Genomic DNA, 17,304 nt, shown 5'->3' on the forward strand with positions numbered 1-17,304 from the left:
AAAGTGAAAATAATACTTATTTTAGCAATTTAAAAAGATATTTACTTTCTAAATGATATAGAATAAACATGAGATGTGTTCTGGTAGAACTCCCTAAGGAATATGGTATAAACCTCAAGACAAGGGAAGGCATCCTGGCTATGTGCACCTTTGCAACATTCCTCAACTCTGTAACATAGACCACCTATTCAAACTGTATGTTACCATAAATGGGAGACAAAGGAGCAAACATTGGACAAAAGGCAACCCCCCTCCCTCTGCCCTTCTGTGTTCAGAGCTCAGCCTTTTGGGTCTTAGCCCGCTGAGCCCGTGCTGGCACAAAATAAAGCTGCTTCCTGGAAAGAAAACCTCAATGTCCCAACTTTCTGTGTCTGACTTATGCTACATTTCATGGGGGCTCAACTGGGAGGCAGAAACGGTGTTTCACCTCCCTTGTCACCAGGGTACAAACCTCAGGGCACTGGGAGAGGCGAGCTCACCTGAAGCTAGTGAACTGCTTCATCTGTAGGAGACTAGCCTGGCAGGCTGGGTGAAGGCTGGGATGCACAAAAGAAACTGTGAGGCCCAGGAACCAGCTCAGGGAGCACCACCTGTCAGACTGGTAAGAACCTGGGTTCTTTTGGCAGACCTGCCCCTAAGAGACAGAAGGGGAGCCTGATCACCTCCCAGAGTTGCCCGAGTAGTTCCATAAGGAATGAAACTGCAACTCTAAGGCACTGGGTGCTGGGCAGCAGGTTGGAGTAGCTGTGTAACTGTGCAAATGAGATGGACAGTGGAAAGGTTCCACCTGGACCTGACCAATGGCCAAAGCAAAGTGTTGAGTCCTGATCCTCGGTGGTTCCATGGTGACCTGATATGGCTTAGAGCATGTCAGACTTCCGTAAGAGTCTGATTCAGATCAGGGCTTGATATTGAACTCATCAATGCTAAGAGGCACCTGAAATATCTCTGAGAGGAGAGTGGTTGGAAATGGAAGAAGTGAGTATGCATCCTCAACAAATTAGTCCCTGCCTTCCCCCTTTTTCATCTCTTGTGCATGAAAGTTATCCATTAGGGGTAAGAAATGGGTGGAAAGCAGAGTAAGCTGACTCCCCTAGAGTGTATGTTGAGGAATTTCATAAAGGGATATTCAGGAGATTATGGTGTGAAATTAACTCCTGGAAAACTCTGGACATTCTGTGAAACTGGCCATCTTTCAGGGTCGGCTGCCCCTTCAAGGGCTCACTTGATAAGGAACTAGTTGGCCAAGTGTTGAGGGTCGTTGTGGGGGATCAAGGCCACTCCAACCAATTTTCTTGCATTGCCTATTGGCAAGAACTGGTCTTATCCCAGCCACTTTGGCTAAAAGTCTGTATTGAAGAGAACTGTAACATTATGATGGCTCATGTCATGGCTTCCTCCAAATGCTGGCCCCAAACTGAAATACCTATACTGCTGCAGAAGCCTGAGGGAACCCCGCTGTCATATGGCCCACTGTACCCCTCACTGACACTTGTGCCTCTAGCCACCCTGGCTGCTGAAACTCCGCTGGAGCCTGCCTCTAGTCCTAAGGCCTCACCACCTCTAGTACCACCGACCTCTCCAGATGTGACTGACTCACCTGGCCCACCAGTCCTAACCACATAGATGACTCCTGGAAGGTGATTAGAAAGAAGATCAGGCCAGCGGAGACACTCCCTCCCTGCAGCAACACCAGGGAATCGTACAGATGCCACTGAGGCAAACTAGGGCTTGCTTTAGATTTGGTTTTCTCCTTTTCCATTATGTTAAGGTGGAAGTTGAGGATATTGATTGAGATCTTCTTTGTTTTTTAACATAAGCATTTGCAGCCATAATTTTTATTCTAAATACTGTCTCACCTGAGCATCTGGATGGCTCAGTCGGTTAGGCATCTGACTCTTGATTTTAGTTCAGGTCATGATCTCACAGTTTGTGAGATAGAGCCCTGCATAGGGCTCCATGCTTACAGCATGGTGCCTGCTTAGGATTCTGTCTCTCCCTCTCTCTCTATCCCTACCCTATTTACTTGCTCACTCTGTCTCTCTCAAAGCAAATAAACTGAAAAAAAAATGCTGCATTGTCTATATCCCATGAATTTTGGCATGCCATATCTTTATTTTAATTAATCTCAAATGATTTTCTATGTTCCTTGTATTTTCTTTTTGATTCAATGATATATGTGGACTATATTATTTAATTTTCACATATTTATGAATTTACTGAATAGCTTATTGTTTTTGATTCCTAATTTTATTCCATTGTAGTTAGAAAATATATTTTTATTATCATAATTCTTTTAAATATATTGCAGCTAGTATTAACATCTTGGAAAATGTTCAATGTGCTTTAGAGAAGAATGCCATTCTGCTGTTGCTGAATAGAGTGTTCTATAGCTCTCTGCCAGTTCTACTTTATCTGTAGTGTTCCTCAGTTTTATATATTTGTTCATCTACCAAATGTCACATCCACTACTTAAAATGTAGTATTGGAGTTTCCAACTATTATTGTTGAATTCACCATTTCTTTCTTCAATTCTGTCAGTTTTTGTTTTATGTATTTTGAATTTCTATTGTTAAGTACATATATGTTTATAATTGCTACATCTTCTCATATTGATTCTTTTATAATTATAAAAGTTGTTTGTTTTCTCAATAACCATTTTTTTCTTTTAAAGTCTATTTTGTCGGATATTAACATAGATATCCCAAGTTTCAATGATTGCTGATTGAATGCTATATATTTTTTTACCCTTTTACTTTCAACCCATTTGTACATTTAAATGTAGAATGTATCTCCTATGGATGGTATGTACTATGTTTATCCAGAAATTATCTAACCTGAAAACCTTTGCCTTTGGCTGGATTTTTAATCCATTTTACTTTAATGTTATTATTAATATAGTTGGATTTATTTATGTCTGCCATTCTCCTTTTTGTTACCCATATATCTCATGTCTTTTTCATATATCCATTCGGATACTACTTACTTTTGTATTAAGTAAATATTTTCTGGGGCAAATTTTAGTATCTATAGTGCTGTTTTTACTACATTATTTGAGTTATTTTCTTCACTGTTGCTCTGGAGTTTACCATATATACCTTAACATACCAGATCTACCACATACTTAATATACCACAGATACTAATTTAATTCTTGTGTGATACAGAACATTTATTACTACATGTCTTTCTTACCCTCTTTTGTTCTCTTTTGTCCCTCTTTCGTCCTTCCTTTGTTGCTAATGTTGTTATACATAATAGAATATAATGTACATTATGTAAATAATATATAATAAGTACATATGCATATGTTTGAGATATAAATACCAATCATTTTACACAAAAAATATTATTATTAATTACTATAAAATAATTCAGGAAGCTAAAATCAAAAACACAAGAAAATAACAAGTATTGGCAAAGATGTGGAGAAAAAGGAAAACTCATGTCACTGTTGGTGAGAGTGCAAACTGGTGCGGCCACTTTGGAAAACAGTATGGAGATTCCTCAAAAACGTAAAAATACAAATACTATATGATCCAGTAATTCCACTATTGTGTATTTACCTAAGGAAAACAAAAACACTAATTCATAAAGATATATGAACCCCTGTGTTTAGTACAGCGTTATTTACAACAGCCAAGATATGTAAGCAACCCAAGTGTCCATTGATAGATGGGTAATGAATATGTGGCATTAGAGAGAGAGAGAGAGGGAGAGAGAGAGAGATCTCAGAATATTACTCAGACATAAAAAAGAATGAAATATTTCCATTTACAACAATTTGGATGGACCTAGAAGGTATAATGCTAAGAGAAACAAATCAGTCAGAGAAACACAAATACCATATGATCTCACATAGGGAATTTAAGAAACAAACAAAATAAAAAGCAGCCAACAATGACAGGGGCACCTGGGAGCTCAGTCAGGTAAGTATCCGACTCTTGGTTTCAGCTCAGGTCATGATCTCACAGTCCCTGAGTTCAAGTCCCATGTCAGGCTCTGCACTGACAGCCCAGAGCCTGTTTGGAATTCTCTCTCCTTCTCTCTCTCTCTTTCTGCCTTCTCCCACCCTCTCTTTCTCTCAAAAATAAATAAACAATTTTATTAAAAAGCAACAAACACCACCACCAACAACAACAAAACTCTTAAATATAGGAAAGAAACTTGTGTTTGCCAGAAGGGGGGTGGGAGGGGGTTATGTGAAATTCATAAATGTAATTAAGAGTATACTTTTCTTGGTGAGCAGTAGAAATACATGGAATTGTTGAATAATTAAAAAATCAATTATGGCTTATCAGTACAATTATAACTTTTTGATAAGGAGATGATATTCTTTCTTCAAATGATTCATAAATACCTGGATCTATTAATTTCATCTTTATAAATAGCTTCATGTTGACACCCACTTTCTTGATAATCAGTTGTATTTTCCAGAGACGTTTTTCCAGGCCATCTTGGAATACATAGACACCAATATCCCTTATTGCCCTCTTCAGTCAAACAATTGCATCCATTTGCATGCATCTATAAAGTATTTAAAAAAAAGAGTTTTGTAAATATTCATCACATTACAATACTACAATCATCTCAAAGTTTGAATTTCATGCTTTCCTTTATGCATTAAATTCATGTGTTCCTTTAGCAAAGGTAAAATAAACTGTTTTGATTAATATCAAAATCAGTTTTAAAAAGTCATATTGTTTATTTATTGACAGGAATACATAAATTGTATAAAGTAAAATAAATCAACATCTATTATTCAATTGTTTTAAAATATCTTAATGTAATTTGTATCAAAATTTTATAGAGGCGCCTGGGTGGCTCAGTCGGTTGAATGTCCGACTTCGGCTCAGGTCATGATCTCACGGTCTGTGAGTTCGAGCCCCGTGTCAGGATCTGTGCTGACAGCTCGGAGCCTGGAGCCTGTTTCATATTCTGTGTCTCCCTCTCTCTCTGACCCTCCCCCTTCATGCTCTGTTTCTCTCTGTCTCAAAACAATAAATAAACGTTAAAACTTTTTAAAAAAAATTTTAGATGTAGCTTACATGTTAACTGATGTGATGGAAATAGCATTATACTAATAACCATATCCATGGAAAAACTGTTTTCTGTATCCCTAAATAATTTTTCTTCATGAGTGATTAATTGGATTCATTTATTGAATTCATTCATTGAATTCATCCATTCATTTACTGGATTGATATAACATTTTAATGTATCCCTTATAAAAAATGAATTAAATAAAATCTTTAACACATTTTTATTTCTTATATGCATGGAAGTCATAATTTTACCTGTTTAAAAATATATTTCATTTTAAATATTTTGGAGGTCTTCCACAAACATGTCCAGTGTATTTACCTTAAAGGAGTACGTAAAGTTTGTTGCCAGGGAAGTGCAACTCTCATGGACAGCTTAAACACAGGCATATCTTTTCCAACTACGCTGTTTATACTTATTTCCCATCAATGGCTACAATAATTAGAAATTTACTTTCATGATCGACTCCTTTGGTGATAGATAAATGATTTATACAGATCTAGTCTGTTGGGTAAGAGGCAACTGATAATCTGTTTCTCCATTATTCTATTTGGAGCTCATATCACTTAATTTTTAGTCTACTGGGAAGGAGACCATCTCTTTGACATGGATAGATTTTTTTTTTCAAATGCAATTCACCCTTAACTCATGGCTAAAATACAAAATCAATCTCTAAGCTTTCTCTATAGTTGTCTGAATGTCTAAGTATTTATACTTTAGAAAAAAAATTTTATCCCTCACTGTTTGAATGCATAATCATTTTCTATATGCAGAGGGTATTTGTTGTAAATTTTCTTAAAGAGGCCCTATTAGAATTTGCCTACAAAGTTAAAGTTAAATTAGCATTTACATAAGAATAATTATTAGCATTTTATGACACTTTTATTATTCTCTCCATATATATTATAATAATATATGTATATGTACATTCATATGTGAACATGCTATTATTGTGATTGCACTTTATCCTCAATTACATTAGCGTGTCATTTTTTTTTTAACGTTTATTTATTTTTGAGACAGAGAGAGACAGAGCATGAATGGGGGAGGGTCAGAGAGAGAGGGAAACACAGAATCTGAAACAGGCTCCAGGCTCTGAGCAGTCAGCACAGAGCCCGATGCGGGGCTTGAACTCACTGACCGCAAGATCATGACCTGAGCCGAAGTCGGACGCTTAACCGACTGAGCCACCCAGGCGCCCCTAGCGTGTCATTTTTATAAACAAGAGTATTATATTTTCATATAATATTTTATATGCAAAATTATCAAATTAGGAAATTAACTTTTATATATTTTAACCAATAAATTTTATGAAAATTCACCAATTGTTCTGATATACTATATAAAAATACAATATACAAATTTTCTTTCTTCAACATGACTAGAAAATACAAAATATCAAAACTTCAAATTACCCAGAAGTGGAATATACATAAACACAAGTGATTAATGATTTTATTTTTACTCCTTGTTGGTCTGTACTGTTTTGTAGAGATCGTATTGGACAGTTTGAATGTGCATGTCTTCCATTATCTTGTTTACTTTTGAATTCCTTTTAGTTGATTTGGTTTAATTATGAAAGCAATACAATTAATCTTATTCTAAAATCCAATCCCTCTTGTGTTCTGTATACACACACACACACACACACACACACACATTTTTTCTTGATTTCTTGTAATAAGCTTTACAATATTTTTTGTATTTTTCTTCTTGTTGTAAAGTTTGTATTTTAATTCTAGTTAGTTAACATACAACATTATATTAGTTTCATGTGTACAATATAGTAACTTAACACTTCCATATATCACCCTGTGTTCATCACAATAAATGCACTCCTGAATCCTCATCACCTGTTTAGCCCATCCCCCACCCACCTCCGCTCTGGCAAACATCAGTTTGTTCTCTATAGTTAAGAATCTGTTTTGGGTAGCCTGGGAGGCTCAGTTGTTTAAGTGACTGACTCTTGATTTTGGCTCAAGTTAATATAGGCTTGGGTCATGATATCATGGTTCCTGAGATGGAGCCTGCATGGGGCTCTGCACTAATAGTGTGGAGCCTGCCTGGGATTCTTTCTCTGCCTCACTCTCTGCTCCTTCCTCACATATACATGTGCTCTCTTTCTCTCTCTCTTAAAAAAAATTAAAAAATAAATATTTTTGCTAGAGAGGGAAGATGGCGGTGTAGGAGGACACTGGGCTCACCATGCGACCTGCTGATCACTTAGATTCCACCTACACCTGCCTAAATAACCCAGAAAACCACCAGAGGATTAGCAGAACGGAGTATCCGGTGCCAAGCGCAGACGAGAGGCCCACGGAAGAGGGTAGGAAGGGCAGAGAGGCGGTGCACGCTCCACGGACTGGCAAGAGGGAGCCGGGGCAGAGGGGCAGCCTGCTGGCCAAGCAGAGTCCCCGAGTCTGGCTTGCAAAAGCTGAGGAGCCAGACGGAGTGTGTTCCGACAGCAAGCGCGACTTAGCGTCTGGGAGGTCATAGGTTAACAGCTCTGCTCAGAAAGCAGGAAGGCTGGAGGACAAAGGGAGGGAGAGGTGCTGAGCCCCCGGACGACAGAGCTCAGTTTGGTGGGGAACAAAGGCGCTCGCCAGTGCCATCTCCCCCGCCCATCCCCCAGCCAAAATCCCAAAGGGAACCAGTTCCTGCCAGGGACTTGCTCGCTCTGCGCAAACACCCAACTCTGTGCTTCTGCGGAGCCAAACCTCCGGCAGCGGATCTGACTCCCTCCCGCTGCCACAGGGCCCCTCCTGAAGTGGATCATCTAAGGAGAAGCGAGATAAGCCTGCCTCTCCTGCCCCCATGCACCTTGCCTACCCACCCCAGCTAATACGCCAGATCCCCAGCACCACAAGCCTGGCAGTGTGCAAGTAGCCCAGACGGGCCACGACACCCCACAGTGAATCCCGCCCCTAGGAGAGGGGAAGAGAAGGCACACACCAGTCTGACTGTGGCCCCAGCGGGGGGCTGGGGGAAGACACCAGGTCAGAATGCGGCCCCGCCCACCAACTCCGGTTATACAACACAGCACAGGGGAAGTGCCCTGCAGGTCCTCACCACTCCAGGGACTATCCAAAATGACCAAACGGAAGAATTCCGCTCAGAAGAATCTCCAGGAAATAACAACAGCCAATGAACTGATCAAAAAGGATTTAAATAATATAACACAAAGTGAATTTAGAATAATAGTCATAAAATTAATCGCTGGGCTTGAAAACAGTATACAGGACAGCAGAGAATCTCTTGCCACAGAGATCAAGGGACTAAGGAACAGTCACGAGGAGCTGAAAAGCACTTTAAACTAAATGCAAAACAAAATGGAAACGACGACGGCTTGGAATGAAGAGGCAGAGGAGAGAGTAGGTGAACTAGAAGATAAAGTTATGGCAAAAGAGGAAGCTGAGAGAAAGAGAGATAAAAAAATCCAGGAGTATGAGGGGAAAATTAGAGAACTAAGTGATACATTAAAAAGAAATAATATACGCATAATTGGTATCCCAGAGGAGGAAGAGAGAGGGAAAGGTGCTGAAGGGGTACTTGAAGAAATAATAGCTGAGAACTTCCCAGATCTGGGGAAGGAAAAAGGCATTGAAATCCAAGAGGCACAGAGAACTCCCTTCAGACGTAACTTGAATCGATCTTCTGCATGACATATCATAGTCAAACTGGCAAAATACAAGGATAAAGAGAAAATTGTGAAAGCAGAAAGGGATAAACGTGCCCTCACATATAAAGGGAGACTCGTGACTGATCTCTCTTTTGAAACTTGGCAGACCAGAAAGGATTGGCACGATATCTTCAGTGTGCTAAACAGAAAAAAATATGCAGCCGAGAATCCTTTATCCAGCAAGTCTGTCATTTAGAATAGAAGGAGAGATAAAGGTCTTCCCAAACAAACAAAAACTGAAGGAATTTGTCACCACTAAACCACTCTACAAGAGATCCCAAGGGGGATCCTGTGAGACAAAGTACCAGAGACATCACTACAAGCATAAAACATACAGACATCACAATGACTCCAAACCCGTATCTTTCTATAATTACTCTGAATGTAAATAGATTAAATACGCCAACCAAAAGACATAGGGTATCAGAATGGTTAAAAAAACAAGACCCATCTATTTGCTGTCTACAAGAGACTCATTTTAGATCTGAGGACACCTTTAGATTGAGAGTGAGGGGATGGAGAACTATTTATCATGCTACTGGAAGCCAGAAGAAAGCTGGAGTAGCCATACTTATATCACACAAACTAGACTTTCAATTAAAGGCTGTAACAGGAGATGAAGAAGGGCATTATATAATAATTACAGGGTCTATCCATCAGGAAGAGCTAACAATTATAAATGTCTATGCGCCGAATACCGGAGCCCCCAAATATGTAAAACAATTACTCATAAACATAAGCAACCTTATTGATAAGAATGTGGTAATTGCAGGGGAATTTAACACCCCACTTACAGAAATGGATAGATCATCTAGACACACAGTCAATAAAGAAACAAGGGCCCTGAATGATACATTGGATCGGATGGACTTGACAGATATATTTAACTCTGCATCCCAAAGCAACAGAATATACTTTCTTCTCGAGTGCACATGGAACATTCTCCAAGATAGATCATATACTGGGTCACAAAACAGCCCTTCATAAGTTTACAAGAATTGAAATTATACCATGCATACTTTCAGACCACAATGCTATGAAGCTTGAAATCAACAACAGGAAAAAGTCTGGAAAACCTCCAAAAGCATGGAGGTGAAAGAACACCCTACTAACGAATGAGTGGGTCAACCAGGCAATTAGAGAAGAAATTAAAAAATATATGGAAACAAACGAAAATGAAAATACAACAATCCAAACGCTTTGGGGCGCAGAAAGGCAGTCCTGAGAGGAAAATACATTGCAATCCAGGCCTATCTCAAGAAACAAGAAAAATCCCAAATACAAAATCTAACAGCACACCTAAAGGAAATAGAAGCAGAACAGCAAAGGCAGCCTAAACCCAGCAGAAGAAGAGAAATAATAAAGATCAGAGCAGAAATAAACACTATAGAATCTAAAAAAACGGTAGAGCAGATCAACGAAACCAAGAGTTGGTTTTTTTGAAAAAATAAACAAAATTGACAAACCTCTAGCCAGGCTTCTCAAAAAGAAAAGGGAGATGACCCAAATAGATAAAATCATGAATGAAAATGGAATTATTACAACCAATCCCTCAGAGATACAAACAATTATCAGGGAATACTATGAAAAATTATATGCCAACAAATTGGACAACCTGGAAGAAATGGACAAATTCCTAAACACCCACACTCTTCCAAACTCAATCAGGAGGAAATAGAAAGCTTGAACAGACCCATAACCAGCGAAGAAATTGAATTGGTTATCAAAAATCTCCCAACAAATAAGAGTCCAGGACCAGATGGCTTCCCAGGGGAGTTCTACCAGACGTTTAATGCAGAGATAATACCTATCCTTCTCAAGCTATTCGAAGAAATAGAAAGGGAAGGAAAACTTCCAGACTCATTCTATGAAGCCAGTATTACTTTGATTCCCAAACCAGACAGAGACCCAGTAAAAAAAGAGAACTACAGGCCAATATCTCTGATGAATATGGATGCAAAAATTCTCAATAAGATACTAGCAAATCGAATTCAACAGCATATAAAAAGAATTATTCACCATGATCAAGTGGGATTCATTCCTGGGATGCAGGGCTGGTTCAGCATTCGCAAATCAATCAACATGATACATCACATTAATAAAAAAAAAGAGAAGAACCATATGATTCTGTCAATTGATGCAGAAAAGGCCTTTGACAAAATCCAGCACCCTTTCTTAATAAAAACACTCAAGAAAATCGGGATAGAAGGAACATACTTAAAGATCATAAAAGCCGTTTATGAAAAGCCCACAGCTAACATCATCCTCAATGGGGAAAAACTGAGAGCTTTTTCCCTGAGATCAGGAACACGACAGGGATGCCCACTCTCACTGCTGTTGTTTAACATAGTGCTGGAAGTTCTAGCATCAGCAATCAGGTAACAAAAGGAAATCAAAGGCATCCAAATTGGCAAAGATGAAGTCAAGCTTTCGCTTTTTGCAGATGACATGATATTATACATGGAAAATCCGATAGACTCCACCAAAAGTCTGCTAGAACTGATACATGAATTCAGCAAAGTTGCAAGATACAAAATCAACGTACAGAAATCAGTTGCATTCTTATACACTAACAATGAAGCAACAGAAAGACAAATAAAGAAACTGATCTCATTCACAATTGCACCAAGAAGCATAAAATACCTAGGAATAAATCTAACCAAAGATGTAAAAGATCTGTATGCTGAAAACTATAGAAAGCTTATGCAGGTAATTGAAGAAGATATAAAGAAATGGAAAGAGATTCCCTGCTCATGGATTGGAAGAATAAATATTGTCAAAATGTCAATACTACCCAAAGCTATCTACACATTCAATGCAATCCCAATCAAAATTGCACCAGCATTCTTCTCGAAACTAGAACAAGCAATCCTAAAATTCATATGGAACCACAAAAGGCCCCGAATAGCCAAAGTAATTTTGAAGAAGAAGACCAAAGCAGGAGGCATCACAATCCCAGACTTCAGCCTCTACTACAAAGCTGTAATCATCAAGACAGCATGGTATTAGCACAAAAACAGACACATAGACCAATGGAATAGAATAGAAACCCCAGAACTGGACCCACAAACGTATGGCCAACTCATCTTTGACAAAGCTGGAAAGAACCTCCAATGGAAAAAAGACAGTCTCTTTAACAAATGGTGCTGGGAAAACTGGACAGCAACATGCAGAAGGTTGAAACTAGACCACTTTGTCACACCATTCACAAAAATAAACTCAAAATGGATAAAGGACCTGAATGTGAGACAGGAAACCGTCAAAACCCTAGAGGAGAAAGCAGGAAAAGACCTCTCTGACCTCAGCCGTAGAAATCTCTTACTCGACACATCCCCAAAGGCAAGGGAATTAAAAGCAAAAATGAATTACTGGGACCTTATGAAGATAAAAGCTTCTGCACAGCAAAGGAAACAACCAACAAAACTAAAAGGCAACCAACGGAATGAGAAAAGATATTTGCAAATGACATATCAGACAAAGGGCTAGTATCCAAAATCTATAAAGAGCTCACCAAACTCCGCACCCGAAAAACAAATAACCCAGTGAAGAAATGGGCAGAAAACATGAATAGACACTTCTCTAAAGAAGACATCCGGATGGCCAACAGGCACATGAAAAGATGCTCAACATCACTCCTCATCAGGGAAATACAAATCAAAACCACACTCAGATATCACCTCACGTCAGTCAGAGTGGCCAAAATGAACAAATCAGGAGACTATAGATGCTGGCGAGGATGTGGAGAAACGGGAACCCTCTTGCACTGTTGGTGGGAATGCAAATTGGTTCAGCCGCTCTGGAAAGCAGTGTGGAGGTTCCTCAGAAAATTAAAAATATACCTACCCTATGACCCAGCAATCGCACTGCTAGGAATTTACCCAAGGGATACAGGAGTACTGATGCATAGGGGCACTTGTACCCCAATATTTATAGCAGCACTCTCAACAATAGCCAAATTATGGAAAGAGCCTAAATGTCCATCAACTGATGAATGGATAAAGAAATTGTGGTTTATATACATAATGGAATACTACGTGGCAATGAGAAAGGATGAAATATGGCCTTTTGTAGCAACGTGGATGGAACTGGAGAGTGTGATGCTAAGTGAAATAAGCCATACAGAGAAAGACAGATACCATATGGTTTCACTCTTATGTGGATCCTGAGAAACTTAACAGAAACCCATGGGGGAGGGGAAGGAAAAAAAAAAAAAGGTTAGAGTGGGAGAGAGCCAAAGCATAAGAGACTGTTAAAAACTGAGAACAAACTGAGGGTTGATGGGGGGTGGGAGGGAGGGGAGGGTGGGTGATGGGTATTGAGGAGGGCACCTTCTGGGATGAGCACTGGGTGTTGTATGGAAACCAATTTGACAATAAATTTCATATATTTAAAAAAAAAAGAAAAAAAAAGAAAATCCTTAAATCACTTAAAATAAATAAATAAATAAATAAATAAATAAATATTTTTAAAAGAACCTGTTTCTTGATTTGCCTCTCTTTCTCTCTCTTCCCCCCCCCCTTTGCTTATTTGTTTTGTTTCTTAAATTCCACATATGGCATTTATCTTTCTCTGACTTATTTTGCTTAGCATAATACTTTCTGGGTCCATTCATGTCATTGAAAATAGAAAGAGTTTATTTCTTTAATGGCTGCGTAATATTCCACTCTATGTATATAAAGCCCATCATCTTCATCCATTTATTAGTCGATGGATATTTGGGCTATTTCTATAATCTGGCTATTGTAGATAATGCTGCTATAAAATTGGAGTGCATGTATTCCTTTGAGTTTTTGTATTCTTTGGGTAAATACCTAGTAGTGCAATTGCTGAATTGTAGGGTAGTTCTATCTTTAACTTTTTGAGGAAACTCCATACTGTTTTCCACAGAGGCTGCACCAGTTTACATTCCCACCAACCCTGTAAGAGGGTACCCCTTTTTCCACATCCGCACCATCATCTGTTGTTTCTTGTGTTGTTGATTTTAGCCATTCTGACAGGTGTGAGATGATAGTTCACTGTGGTTAGACTTGTATTTCCCTGATGATCATTGGTGTTGAGTTTTTTTTCATGTGTCTGTTGGCCATCTGGATGTCTTCTTTGGAAAAGTGTCTATTCATGTCTTCTGCCCATTTTTTAATTGGATTATTCATTTTGGGGGTGTTATGTTTTATATTGTACTTGTATATTATTATGTTTATCATTGTAATTTAAGCATGCACAGTCCTAGGGTGCCTGTGTGGCTCAGTCAGTTGAGTGTCCCACTCTTGAATTTGGCTCTGGTCATAATCTCTGGGTTGTGGGATTGAGGCCTGTGAACAGCTCTGCACTGAGTGTGGTGCCTTCTTAATATTCTCTCTCTCTGCTCACACATTCCCTCCCTAAAAAGATTAAAATAATAAAATAAAATAAAATAAAATAAAATAAAATAAAATAAAATAAAAAGCATGCACAGTCCTATTAAACTCCTTTCAGGGAGTAAATTACATGGGTTTTCAAAATAGTGGAAGAAGACTAGGCTGCACAGTCAATATAGTGCCTCAGGACAGAGACATTTTATATGCTTACCCCCTTCTTGCTATTCAGACTTTGACCCTGTATCTCTGACAGCAGCTTCTGCAGTTATTTTCTCCACTTGTAACACCTGCCCCATCTTCCATTTGGTTATGTTGTTTGTTTCAGGGGCCTAGTCAAGAGTTCATAGATTGATCCTTTGGCTCACGCAAATTTTCTAAGAACTAATGCTTCTCAAATATTGGGTTTCTATAGCTTTTTTGTTTGTTTGCATCTTTTCTGTATAGTTTGGGATGATTCAATATAATATAAGAAGAAAAGTAAACACTACTACCTAAACACACTCAAAGCCTAGAGTCTGTGAAGATCTGTATATGCTTAATTCTCTATTTCTACTGAAAAATATAAGAGAATGCATACTTTACTGTTTTATGATGAAGAGAAAAATATCATACACTAAAGAGTTATTTTTAGTTATTAACAATCTAGGTCACTAAATAATACATAATCAAAGCTTAGAAAGAAAACAAAGTTTTAACAACAAGGAATAATAGTGCAGAATTCAGACTATGGCAAACTATTATTTCCTATAAATATACACTTTTATTTTTTGCTTTATTTTCAAAATAATTATTTCTGGGATTTAGGAAAATGTGAAAGAACTAAAAGAAATCTTGGCTAGTAAATATTCCTCAAAATAATATTTCAAAAAAATATTATCCTTTGTGTAAGGGCTATCATATGAACACCTAAATTACATTGAAAGCTTTGTTAAGACTCTTTTATTATATGTTGAAGATGATTAATTTTTCTTTACTGAAATTATTTACTATATCTAACAACTATTGCAAGTAATTCCTGCAATTGAAAATTTCTTAATTTGATATTTCAACAGAGTCTCTCATCCTTTCATATAGTCTAGTCCTCTAACAAAATTTTACTCTTCTATAATTAAATTTAGGCATAAGGAAAAGTCTCTCAGAAAAAACTTATAATACAGTAAATTTTATCAGTGGGTACATACAAATCTGAATGTACATTACACACCCAGAGAAAAGATTTCTTAATTTTTGAATATATGGGAAATCAAGAAATCTACTTAAAAGAGTTCCTCAACCCTCTGAAATTTTGTGCAAAACATTGTGATTGTGCATAAGTTATTGTGAGGAAACTGTTCCTAGCCTTCATCAAATTTTCAAGGGACTCTGATAAAAAAAAGAAAGAATAGTTGAAATCTACTCATGTATGCCCAAGATAAGAGCAACAGAAATTACTTGAAAGTTCAGCACTTATATGTATCTATATATGATTACTATTACTATTATATTAATAATACATTATGATCAACTTATAATAATAAACATAATTATATTACAATTATTAATAATATTGACAATCAATAACATTTGTAATTACACAAACATCCAATATTAAAAATGTACATAAAAAATGGAATAAGATTTTACTCTATTCTTGATAATTAAATAATGTTTGTTTGATGAGGGCTTGTAATACAATCATAAATCTTGGCAATGGATGATCTTTTCTTCCCAAGGAGAAAAGAAATAAAACAAAACTTATGGAAATTCTTTTTTTTTTAAAGAGAGAGAGAGAGAGCACTGTATGCACACAAGAGCAACCAGGGAGAGACACAGAGAAAGGGAGAGAGAGAAACTTAAGCAGGCTCACACCCAGCATGGAGCCATATGTGGGGCTTGATCCCACAATGGTGAGATCATGACCTGACCCAAAATCAAGAGTTGGATGCTTAACCGACTGAGTCACCCAGGTGCCCCAAAACCTATGGAAATACTTTTTATGGGAATTCATTATTACTGATGTAAGTATCTAACATAATACTACATTCAAAATTAACTTTGGCTGAATGGAATTTAAGCTACATGAACAATATTCACAACATACTTCACAAAATGGTTTGTATATATAAGTAAATGACTAAGTAATGCTGTCATTTCATGGAAAATCATATTGTTGTATATATTATTTTTCTACTTCTATATTATATTAGTTGAGTTACTTAGTAAAGAGATTCTAAAGGGGAGAAAGTCTAAGACCTAAAAGACATATTTACCATTTTTTGACCCTTGTTAATGAAACAGATCTGGAAAGAGACTTCACCTATAGGAGCGAGTGACTTCTTTATAAGATATGTAGAAACCTGGATTCTTAGAAAAGTATTCATCAAAGTAAAAATTGCACCAAAGTTCAAAAAGCAAGAAAGACTTTATTCAAAAGTATTTCAAAAGAAGAGAGAGATGGAACTCAACTTTGCTGAAACAAGACAGGAAAGATCTTAAGTGCTGGTATTAGCTAGGGAAAAAGTACTGGAAGAAATTAAAGGAGAGATTGATCAATGAAATGTGTAAAGTACATTCATTGAGCTATCCTTGAGTTTACAAGGGTTTTGGTTTGTTAGGAGGCTTTCTGTGTTTGCTAACTGGTACCCACTGCAGTTAGGCTCCTACTCTCTCACTGGATATTAACATTTACATTTCTCCTTCAAAGTTTACATTTGAAAGAAATAGTTCCTAGGTCCTTGAGGAAGACATTTCCTGGGCCCTAAAACTGGCCTGAGGCTGAGAGTGGATTTGCATATATTTCAAAGAAGCAGATAGAGAACTTACTGTTGCAAATTTTATGAAGTAAATGCTACAAGTAAAAGGAGGTCAGGGATCTATAGTCAAGAAGAAGCCTATCTAAAGTTCAGTTAAGCTGAGGGGAACATTAAGAATGTCTTGGTCATATTCTTAGCTAAATAAAGATATATCTGGATGAATTTATCTGGTCCAAATTTATCTGGGCTTAAACCTAGTAAAAAATATTGAAATAATTAACTTTGGTAAAGGTCTTTCTTATTCCAACTTTTAGTGTCCCTCTGTGTCTTCCACGTTTATTTTTATTATTTTTTAAAATTTTATTTATTTTTGATAGACAGAGAGAGACAGAGCACAAGTGGGGGAGGGGCAGAGTGAGACAGAGACACAGAATCCGAAGCAGGCTCCAAGCTTTCATCACAGAGCCCGATGCAGGGCTTGAACTCACAAACCGCGA

General features: G+C 37.5%; 1 protein-coding gene across 1 annotated transcript in view; it reads right to left on the bottom strand.

Annotated features, from left to right (window-relative positions):
* EYS (eyes shut homolog) overlaps window positions 1–17,304 on the bottom strand; it is a 1,764,056-nt gene that overhangs the window by 1,423,675 nt on the left and 323,077 nt on the right. The window contains 1 exon segment of the mRNA XM_042986616.1: window positions 4,360–4,526. Within this exon segment, the coding sequence (XP_042842550.1) occupies window positions 4,360–4,526 (167 nt within the window).

The sequence above is a fragment of the Panthera tigris genome, chromosome B2, assembly GCF_018350195.1.
Source record: "Panthera tigris isolate Pti1 chromosome B2, P.tigris_Pti1_mat1.1, whole genome shotgun sequence".
NCBI classification, from domain to species: domain Eukaryota; kingdom Metazoa; phylum Chordata; class Mammalia; order Carnivora; family Felidae; genus Panthera; species Panthera tigris.